General features: G+C 37.6%; 2 protein-coding genes across 3 annotated transcripts; one reads left to right on the top strand and one right to left on the bottom strand.

The window, feature by feature from the left end:
* Nucleotides 1–1,361: 1,361 nt before the first annotated feature.
* Nucleotides 1,362–4,445, bottom strand: scrn3 (secernin 3). Of its 2 annotated transcripts, XM_034128694.1 has the most exons (8): nt 4,316–4,445; nt 3,905–4,077; nt 3,593–3,774; nt 3,280–3,479; nt 2,302–2,514; nt 2,048–2,210; nt 1,763–1,952; nt 1,512–1,673 (listed from the first exon to the last, which is right to left on the bottom strand). In XM_034128694.1, exons 2-8 carry the CDS (start codon nt 4,058–4,060, stop codon nt 1,512–1,514), a joined length of 1,266 nt encoding a protein of 421 aa, XP_033984585.1. In that variant the 5' UTR covers nt 4,061–4,077; nt 4,316–4,445. The 2 variants fall into 2 exon arrangements, with proteins under 2 accessions (XP_033984584.1, XP_033984585.1); XM_034128693.1 differs by lacking the exon at nt 4,316–4,445 and having other exon boundaries at nt 1,362–1,673; nt 3,905–4,060.
* Nucleotides 4,446–4,813: 368 nt separating this feature from the next.
* cir1 (corepressor interacting with RBPJ, CIR1) lies at nt 4,814–10,376 on the top strand. Its single transcript, XM_034128692.1, has 10 exons — nt 4,814–5,004; nt 5,854–5,948; nt 6,469–6,542; nt 6,660–6,673; nt 6,803–6,855; nt 6,954–7,002; nt 7,369–7,489; nt 8,296–8,402; nt 8,705–8,790; nt 9,176–10,376. Exons 1-10 carry the CDS (start codon nt 4,933–4,935, stop codon nt 9,903–9,905), a joined length of 1,401 nt encoding a protein of 466 aa, XP_033984583.1. The 5' UTR covers nt 4,814–4,932; the 3' UTR covers nt 9,906–10,376.
* Nucleotides 10,377–10,678: the final 302 nt, after the last annotated feature.

Genomic DNA, 10,678 nt, shown 5'->3' on the forward strand with positions numbered 1-10,678 from the left:
TGATCCAATATATTGTATTATATTTACCAATATATTACAATATATTTTTGTTTCATAAGGGAGGAAGTACCATAATCTGACATGCTATGTGCACACCATGCACAGTACAGCCCTTCCCAATGCTGTTTTGTTCAGCACAACATCCCTGTCGGGTGTTGGAACAGACCACACCTGAACGTGATGATGGGTGTGTTCAGAAGGGCAACAGACTTGAAACTTTAAAATAAGTAAGGCCAGGTCATAGTACTGTGCAGAGTTGGTCCTAAAGGGATTTCTAACCATAAATGTCTTATTTATGTAGTTAAACATTTAACATTTCAATCACAAGTATAAATGTAGAGATATTGAGATGCAGCAACATTGCTTCAACAGTCAGTCAGGACAGACTCTGCATCATTTTAACTGCAATGAAACTGGTGATTAAAAGTATTACATTGAAAATGACCTAGGGCCATAACTTCATATACAAAATAATAAGCATGTCATGCCAGTTAAAACAAGTATTACCAATTTTAAAGGATAAAACTAGACGTTGCTGCTTTTATAGAATTTGATATCATTTCAAATGCAATGCAAATACTTGGACTTTCCGTTGGATTGTTTTTATGTTGTGTCCTTTTTGGGATTGACAATGCTGGCAAGCAAGAAATCCCATTATTCTGCTAAATGTATTATTGAAAAAAGGGAACATGGTTAAAGCTGCCTCCTTTTTTTTAATAGTATGTTTTTTAATGTATGGCTAAGTGAGTTTTACCAGATAATTACCTGGTTATGAAGCTTGAGAGTATTGTATCTTTGATAACCTGTAGTTGAATAGGACTTGGCGCTGATGTAAAACAGTTTAGCAGAGCTAGTATCCTAACATACACATTTCAACAAACAACCTGCCAGTTCCTGCATTTTCCAAGTTTGAATGACAAAGTTTCAAATTATTAATTGCTTTTCTGAAAATGACAAAATAAGCAACCTTCCTCTTTACATTAAAAAAGTTATGATTTTAGAACTATGTGAAATGAGTGTCATAATCCAGACAATGTTAATGTGTTTACTCGCAAGTGTGCACATTAACTTTGAGACTTGGGATGTTACAAGCTGCTGGAAATCATTTTTCTCTCTCAGGTATATATAATTTAAAACACTGCTAAAATATACAGTTTTGTTGCTTTTTAAAAAGCAAAAACGTTTTACGTTTATGATGGACGCACTGGAGGTATACAATGTATTTTTGATAAAAAAAAACACTTTAATATACTAGGTCTGTATTAATGATGTGTTTTAAAAATAAATGTTATACCCAAACCCTCAAGTCCTGTCATTTGTTCCTCCTAGTATTTCTGGTCAATGATGCGATACGTACAACATGGGTATCCAAGTCTGTTTTACTTTTTGTACAACAATGTTAATTTCTCAAGTTCTATTTAATTATACAACCATGTTTTTTTACACCTGATTCAACGGTAAACGTAGAAGCCTATGCTGGCTGTGTCACTCTGCAGTTCTGTTTTGTGGTTTCAACTCTTGCCGTACACGGCCATCTCCTCCTGAACACAGCTCGGGAACAGATTCACCAAAAGGTCTGGTTCCTTAATGCCATGTGAAAGAATCTCCTCCATCTTTGTCATCTTCTCCTTCTCCAGTCTCCTCATATTTTCTGTGATCTTCTTTCCTCTGTCCTATAGACAAAAAACAATTGGTTAATACATATGTAAGAAGAAATTGATCATACCAAGTTGAAATTGCAGGCTGAAATTAAGTTGTAAACCTTGAAGGACTCCATGATGGCCGCCACCAGTTCATGTTTGACAAACAACTCGTGTTTGCGGTCAGGTTTGCTCTGGAAGCGAGGTTTCTTCTTGACAGGGTCATCCGCACCATAGCTGGGAGAAGTAGTCTCCTTCGGCAAATTAATCGCATTAATGTTCTTCACAAAGATGAAAGGTTTGAATACGGACCTGTTGTGCAAAAATAATGACATTATTTGGTCATTCGCTTTTTTAAATGACTTCAAAGCATGCTTTATCAGCTGAACTGTGATCCAGCACTTTACCTTTCAGGGTCTGGAGTTGCTGTAAAGTAGTGAACCCCGGGCAGAGAGGGATCAGTGGGTATCACAGACACCATACTTCCCGTTGTCATGAACATGCCCTCCATGTTGATGCCACTGTCTTTATCTCTCAGGATATCCATCATCGTCTCAGCAGTAATGTGACCTTCAGTAGACAAAATAAACACTTGCATAAACAGTGGTACAGTTGTGTTACTTCTGATTCAATTCTCCATAGTGAAGTGTGTGTTACTTACCATTGCTCTTTTTCAGCAACTTCTTCCCCTCACAGTATCGGCTCCCAGCAGCTTCTATTCTGGCTGTAGTGGTAAAGGAGTAGACCGTGGAAAAGTTGAACTGAGTCTTTCCATCCCACCAGCCTTTGCTCTGTGCATATTTCCTCAATTCTGGGTGTTCCTTGTCGATCTTAGTTTTTATGCTATACTCGTTTGAGATGTTGCGATATCCAGCTAGAAGTAAAAACAAGAAGATTAGCAATTATACTTGAATTTAACAATATTTGATAGCAACCTAAGCAGTGTAATGTGTTGTAAAAAAAACTCAGGCCTTTAATGCAGAAAAATGTCAAGGCATGATGATCATAATAAGAAATTTGATTGGCAGCTACTCAGAGAACAACCTGACAGGGACAATATGGTAGATGACAAAAAGAATAAACATTAGAACATCGGAAAGTATTTCACTATTTTACTTTGATAGAATAATAATAATAGCTCCACTTTGAAGAAGGATAATCTTGTGCCCAGGTTTATTTAACAAGGTAGCATTTTAATTATTGTTACCAAAGTGTGACAGTTAATCATGGCATTGATGTCAGCGATATCAACCAGCCCTTTGTTTACCAAACAGGCAGGGCCAGCTGGAGTGCTGACAGAGCTGTTGATCCTGGTGCGCCACATAAACAAAACTAAGTGAACATTCATACTTGTTGTTTTGGTAGGCCCATGGGTTTGGGTGTACATATTTAAATATCAAATTAAATAAAAAACATATTTTGTTAGTAAGTTATAGGTTTGCTAAAGAAAAAAGGGTTCAAATCATGTATACAGAGGATGATGGTGCTTGTTGACAGCTGGGATCTTTGTGGCTTCTTGGGTTGCAACTTTAATAGACTCTTTCAAACATACAGTATATTTGGCATTTCTCCGACAGCATATATACAGATAAACACAATAAATGTGAACGTTATTCTTTGTTTACTGTTTTCTAATTACCTTGCCTTCTCTCTGCTGCCCAGTGCTTCCCTGATGTTTCCAGCAGCCATGCCTCCTTCCTGTCAGAGATGAGGAAGCTGTTGTGGTAGGTGAAGCTTCCCTGATCCTCCATGCACGATCCTCCCTGGCCGTATTTCTCCAGCAGCTCAGTGATAACATCCACAGCTTTCTCAGCTGTATCCGCTCTCTCAAGTCCAAGCCTTGAAAATGGTAGAGTCAGAAAATGATGTTTTGCTTCGTCATTGAGTGTTTCTCAAAAATGGTTTTCTGGATGTTATTACATTTCCAACAATCTATTTTACAGGGGCTTTACCTGACAAGATCCATACCGAGAAGAGCTTCGTCACCATCTGCACTCTCTCTGCCCCACACTGCTTCATTTCCAATACACACTTGATGCTCATTTGCGCCCATTTCTGCGCCCCACAGCCATGCTGGTTTGCTCAACATCACTGCATAAGTGTGGGCAACCTGCTCGATCTCTATGTATGTACACTGTTCACAAGATAAAGAAGAGAAAAACTGTTAATGGTTACCCCATGGCACTTTCACCAAAGAGCAGTCATTGTGGGCAATTGTGAAATTGAAGGTTGGAGGGCAATAACAAGCTGTCTGTGTCGCCTACCTCAACCTTCTCCCCTGCATCAAAATCTCTGGCAGGAAAATAGACCACCTCCTGAACTTCATCACAAGGCCTGTCAGAGTTTTTCCCAAAGATGATGCATTGTCTCTCAGTGGAGGGGGGCAGAGCCACGAAGGTGTCACAGGAGGATGGGTGCATTTTGAATCAAAAACTTTCTGAAAGTCATAAACATAAGGATCAGTACATTGAGTGGGTTACATTTGTAGTTAAACAGGTTTTGAAAAAGGCCTTAACATTAGCAGCCAATAGTACACTTTGCACCATATTTATTAGCCAATACGACATTGGTATTAAATCAGATTTAGACCTAAAGTTACCTGAGAGAGCAAGACAAATGTGCAGAGTAATTGAGTTGTTTGTAATTATATTCATCATTCAACAAGGTACGCTTACCTGTGTCTGCCAGTCTTAGGTCTTACTGAGCTCTGTCTGTCACTATAAGTTTCTATTTTCTTTTAGGTTTCCATTTGAGCTCACCGTCACAGTTCACACTGTAGTCTCACACGGAAACAGTCACACAGTCACGTGACCAAGCTGAAGTCCGTTTTATATTTGTTATCCAAGTAGTGTTGTTACTTTTTTTACATTATAGTTTTTTGTTGTAATCCTTTATTGTTACGATGGCAGTTGGTGTTCCTAAAACATATACATTTTTCTATTTTATTTAATAATTGTTTGAAGATTTGTTGTCAGGAAATCATTATTGTGTCATTTAATTTATGATTTCATTATCAAAATCCCATGGACAAACCCAATTAAAAAGATACAAATGATGTTACTATATTTCAATGTAAATACTTGATGCATAAAGAATGAACAAATAAATGTAGTTTAAAGCGTTACGCGTTTATGTTTTCAACGGCTCCCTGTAGCACCAACACAGAACCGACTTCCTGCAGACGGATTTGTTTACATGCGCACTCGGAGGCTGCTACCTGCTACGTTAGCAACTCTCTTAGCCAACACTAACGCTACGATTTCCATTCAGGTGACATTAACAGTTGTCAGCCATGGGGAAGTCGTTTGCCAATTTCATGTGCAAGAAGGATTTTCATCCTGCGTCGAAGTCAAATATCAAAAAGGTGAGTGGTTGCTACACTTAGCATTACAGCTTGAGGGTAGAAGACGTTAGCCAACTAGCGAGCAATGCTAACCGTTGATATGCTAGCCCAATTTGCTACTAAGCTTAAGCTAACACAATCCACTTTGACAATTGTTTGATAAAAATGATTCCCACTCAGTAGTGTTTATGTGTCAATTATATACAAACCATATACGATGGTTAGTCTACATTGTGTGCTCGCATTGTTGTTTTTTGGTCGGTAACGTAAAGCTAACGTTACAGTACAGAAAGACATCGCTAACTTAAAGTTACTTTAGTCTACTTTTACTATCGTCGTCTTTAAAAGATAAAGATACTATTAGCAAAAATGGACCACCCAAACTAATACTGTATTTGTTTACTTTGTTGATTGTTAATGCGATTCAATATACATTATATGTAGTGCTATCATTGTGTCTAGATGTAGTCTAATGCTAACTTTTAATGAGAGTCGTCTCTCCGCTCCCTGTAGTATAAATCAGTTCTCGAGACTAACAATGTTTATACACATGACGTCCTCTCAAATAAATACATTTGAAGATACATTCAATGATTGCATGCTCTACTCATTCATGTGCTTTAGTTTTAGCTGTAACCCATAAGGATTTCTCTCTGTTGATGAATGTGACTGTAACAATAACATTGATGATGAATAATTTAAGCCAAAAAGTATAGGTTATACAATTCTTGCTGGCTACTCATTGTTGTAAAGTTACCTTTACAAATATTGTGTGTCAGGCAGCAAGCCATCTGACTGAGAATGTGTTTAAGTGTATGAAGAAGTAGGGAGATGTGTGGAGTAATCCTTGATTTCATCCTTTTCTTACAGGTATGGATAGCAGAACAGAAAATAACCTTCGACAAGAAGAAGCAAGAAGATCTCATGCAGGCGTACATGAAGGAACAGGATTGTTACAACAACAGGTTTGATAAATATATAATTGTAACCTTAAACCACCTCATGACCTACTGATTTATTTTTGAATTGCATTTAATTTGGGTTTATTGATTAAAACGTAACGTGTAAATGTCCTTCTCAGTAAATGGAAAGGTTTTTATTTACTTTACATTAACTTATACAATCATTTAAAAAATAAATACTTCCTCTAATGTTGTGGTAAATGTTGAAAATCACCATCAATAGAAAGTAACTAAAATAACATGTTTTTGTTGTGTTTTCCATTCTGCAAATTATTTATCTATACATTCCATTTACTTGTATATAGGCTCTTCTTGCATTATTTCAATTTTATTTTGTACATTACACATCTCAAAACATTCTCTTGCACTATTTTATTTTATTTATCAGTTGTATTTGTTCTATGTCCTATATATATTCATGTTGCGCTGTTGGAGGAGCCTGTGACTTAAGTTTTTCATTGCCATATCTACACTGTAGCTATTGTGCACATGACAATAAGGCCTTGAATCTTATTACCTCTAGGGTGTTGATGGGGGATGATCGTGTTAAAAATGGCCTCAATTTCATGTACGAGGCTCCACCGGGAGCATCCAAAGGTCAGTGGTTACTTAATCCTATGAACCTTATTCCAAACACCTGATTCTTAAGAAAGAAATGATAAACTTCATTAATACTTGTTTGCTTTTTTTTCATAATCGTCTTCTCTCCTGAAGAGGAAACAAAAGAGGTAAAGTCAAGCAAATTATTTATCCATTCGGTTCCACTCTTTTTCTTTCTTTACAACGGTTTTCCACTCATTTATAAATAGAAAGGCTTGTATACTAAAATGTGTAATGAACATGTGTCTTCTTTTCAGGATGGGGAAGAAGAGTACAAATTTGAGTGGCAGAAAACGGCTCCGAGAGAGAAGTAAGTATTTTTCTTTGAAACAAACCTACATTTTATAGAAATATTCTCAAGTGCGCTGCAACATTTGCATTCTATTTAATCCTTAATTTTTCGTGTAGATATGCGAAGGATGACATGAATATTAGAGATCAGCCGTTTGGAATCCAGGTATGTGATGAATTTTTATTATTTTAAGGATATATATAGGATGCACCTGTGATTTAAATCTAGTGTGCACACAGGTTGATACAAATCTAAACAGAATAAATGACACCCATATCTGTCTAAGATGTAGCAGTAAACGTATAAGATTGGGATCCACTGTATTATTAAAGAAACTGCATACATTAGTGAACAAAGTAAAAAAAAAAAAAAAAATTATAACCAAAAATTGGACATTAAACTAATCGATTTAGCCTTAAAGTATGTGATGCCATCATGTTTAGAAAGGATTTGTAGATTATTGGTTTGTCTATGAAATGAATGGTACATCTGCACTATTTTCCATAATGTGTGTTGTTGTGAACCCCCCAGGTGCGCAACGTGCGGTGCATCAAATGTCACAAATGGGGCCACGTGAACACAGACAGAGAGTGTCCCCTCTATGGTCTGTCGGGTATCAATGCCAGCGCTGTGGCCCCCGAGGAGGCACCAGGTAGAGTACATGCAGTCATTATCTAAAATCTGAAACAGACTTTTTAAACGCCTTCTCCAGCAGTGTCTTTGTTTATCAAAATAATCAAATGTTATTTTGATATCTCTGTAAACACACAACAACCATTTTATATACAGATAGCGTGTTGCTATTGAATTAAAACAGAGTAATTCATTCATTTATACAAGCATTTGCATACAAGCATATCAACATTATAAATACAGCATTTAAATATGTGATCAAATAAAGGAAGTAATCATTAACAGTTTATTAATATGTTGATACTTGACCTGCTGAGATATATACTTCTAAAACATGGGTGTTCTTGGTTATGCAATGGGAAAAAACAGTAGGATTATGGTATGTCGTACTATATTATAAGGAGCCAGTGTGAGTGGTGGTGAGTGTGAGCTTCAGTCTGTCGCAGATTTTGCAGCAGGTACACTGAATCATTCCCCTCGGGGTTCAGCTGGAGCTCCCAGACTTCTGCAATCAGCGGATAGCGCAGTAAAGAAATAATGTTTCCTTGGGAGAGTCCAGTCAGTGCATGGTGTTGATGGTGGAGTGCTGTAATGGTCCCCCTCCTGTGCCGGGAGAAAAAAAAGTAATTATTGTGTATTCTGATTCCCCTAACTGCTGCTTTGGCAGAGCATGATATTGTATGATTTGCTCAGCCGGAAGTAGAGTGAGTTGATTTGATGTCCCATTCTGTTAACAAAGCCGCCCCTGAAATTCCCACTGTGGAGATAGTGGCTGGCGTGGGTCTGACATCAATGGGACTCTGACGCTGTGATTTGTGCTAACAGGTCCGTCGATGCACCCCTCGGAGTTAATAGCGGAGATGCGAAACAGTGGGTTTGCCCTGAAAAAATGTGTCCTTGGTAGAAATTCTACTGTTTGTGATATATCGCAGGTAATTGTCTGTCTCACACTCCCTTCTTTGCACACATAGGATGATATATTCACACACACACATGTATACTTTACCCTTCAGGGGGACAAAGACCGACTACGTCTCTTATATGTCCTTACAATATATGAATGCTGTTATTGAGGTAGCTTAAGTCAAGTAGACTAAATGATATGGATAAAATGAATTGTTTGATTTTCAAAAGGTTTTCAGCTGATGTATTCACTTTGAGATTTACAAAATGTGCCTTTGAGAGTTATATTTATCTATATGCTTTCATGTAAATGTGCTGTGTGCTTTTATAGGAATATGTTGCCAGTGAGGATGAGGAAGATCCCGAAGTGGCATTTCTTAAGTCATTGACGAAAAAGGAAAAACAAAAGCTCCTCAGGTAAAAACATTTAAAGCACATTAAAAAAAAAAATTAATTTATGACTGAACGAGATTATTAATATTTTTGTAACACTGTTTGAATATTTTTTGCCTAATTTATAGAATAAACTGAAGGAAAATAATGTTTAAAAACCATCTGATGAATTACTAGGTCACTGTTTTATATGGAGCGATAGAAATATATTTGAATCTTAGTATATTATCAACTGTCAAAAGTGAAAGGCATCTTTTTTTGCATTGCTGCATGGTTTCCTATTTGGATGAAGTGTTTTACATTAATTTCAACTCAAATGTGTTTATTAGAATGTATTTTTGTTTATAATATTCGGTTACCTGCTGCCTTGTAGAAATCTTAATTGAACATTTGTGATCTTGTTTTACAGAAAACTTGATCGCCTGGACAAAGAGAAGGCGAAGAAAAAGAAGAGCAAGAAACAGAAGAAGAAGAGCAAGAGAAAACACAAAAAAAAGGCTGAAAGTAGTGACAGCTCGAGTGACTCCTCCGATAGCAGCAGCAGCAGCAGCAGCAGCAGCAGCAGCAGCAGTAGTAGTGATAGTGACTCAGATTCAGACAGCCATGGCAAGTTCAAGAGCCAAAAGAAAAAGAAGAACAAGAAAAAAGATTCCTGTCGGGATAACAGCTCTAAGAGCGAGCGGCGAGTCAAGAGTCAGAAAAAGGCCTCCTCTCACAGAAGCAGGTCACAGAGCCCTCACGCCGAACACAAGCGGCCTGAAGAGAAGTCGGGAGATTATAGACAAACAAGGACAGAGAGGGGAAGGAGCGGGAGTTGTAGTCTTATCCCAGAGAACAAGATCAAGCAGGAGGGAGGTCAAGAGAGAAAGAGACACAACAGCAGGGACAGAGAGAGACCTAGCAGCTCTGCCGTGGACAGAAGCAGGAGCGGCGAGAGAGGCAGGGAGGAGAGAGGGAGAGACGGGCGTCACAGCAGAGATGTTGAGAGGAACAGAAGCAGCCCAGATGGAAGGAGAGGCAGAACAGCAGATGGGAGGACCAGAAGCAGGGAGAGGAGGAAGGAAAGAGATGGCATGGGGAGAAGCAGGAGTAGGGAGAGAAAGGAAAGAAGCCAAGACGGAGCCAAAACAAGGCACTGACTGTTTAGCTGTTTTCCTCTCTTACAATATTGGACAAAATATGTTGAATCCCCTTTTGTGATGACTCTGTGATTACTGAGAACACTATAACTGTCTCTCTATTTAAATTGCAGATATTGTTCAGTAGGTTTTCCTTTTTTCTCCAGTAGAGGGAAGCAGTGGACAGATAATATCCAGATGCAGCTCGTTGTGCCCTTGTGTTGTTTGGAAGAGTCTAGATTAATTGATAACCATTGCAAGCAATTTGCAGCTATGATCCGTTGATGGAAAAATATTGGACTCATTTTAATGGTCAGTTGGCCACCGGAAGACCATTTTCTGCGATGCAGTTTTTTTTATATATTGCATTCATTATTGTGTCTTTTTGGGAAATATCGTCATTGTAAGATGTAATGCTTGGACGGCTGTTGATTCCGAAAAAAAAAGTCTCGATATTTTATTTTCTGATTAAATTTTAAATTCTCTCCAAAATGGGTTTGTTTTGCGATGGATGAAAGAAAGTCTATAATTTAGCACTGTTAGTGTATTCCCACTAAATACTAACATGCCTTTAGGTCCGGGCACCTGCCGATAAAATATTACTATTAGGCTACTTATCAGAAACTAATTACAATGTTTATTTATTTTTATTGTTTTGTTTTTTTGTCCGGTTTCCCTGAATGATATGACACTATTTGTGTTTTTCATAATGATATATATATTTCCTGTTGGTTTTTTGCAGGCTTCAACAACAAATATTATTTATATCTAAATGTCAAGCGTAAATTCAGCAA

The sequence above is a fragment of the Trematomus bernacchii genome, unplaced genomic scaffold (genome assembly GCF_902827165.1).
Source record: "Trematomus bernacchii unplaced genomic scaffold, fTreBer1.1, whole genome shotgun sequence".
NCBI classification, from domain to species: domain Eukaryota; kingdom Metazoa; phylum Chordata; class Actinopteri; order Perciformes; family Nototheniidae; genus Trematomus; species Trematomus bernacchii.

What these genes read in the sequence shown, in the direction of transcription:
- scrn3 (XM_034128693.1), bottom strand. Translation starts at nt 4,060, where the DNA reads ATGCACCCATCCTCCTGTGACACCTTCGTGGCTCTGCCCCCCTCCACT. An exon ending in ATGCAGGGGAGAAGGTTGAG is followed by an intron (nt 3,775 to 3,904) that starts GTAGGCGACACA and finishes TCTTGTGAACAG; the next exon opens with TGTACATACATAGAGATCGA. An exon ending in GTTGCTGAAAAAGAGCAATG is followed by an intron (nt 2,211 to 2,301) that starts GTAAGTAACACA and finishes TGTCTACTGAAG; the next exon opens with GTCACATTACTGCTGAGACG.
- cir1 (XM_034128692.1), top strand. Translation starts at nt 4,933, where the DNA reads ATGGGGAAGTCGTTTGCCAATTTCATGTGCAAGAAGGATTTTCATCCT. An exon ending in CAGGATTGTTACAACAACAG is followed by an intron (nt 5,949 to 6,468) that starts GTTTGATAAATA and finishes TATTACCTCTAG; the next exon opens with GGTGTTGATGGGGGATGATC. An exon ending in CTGTTTGTGATATATCGCAG is followed by an intron (nt 8,403 to 8,704) that starts GTAATTGTCTGT and finishes GTGCTTTTATAG; the next exon opens with GAATATGTTGCCAGTGAGGA.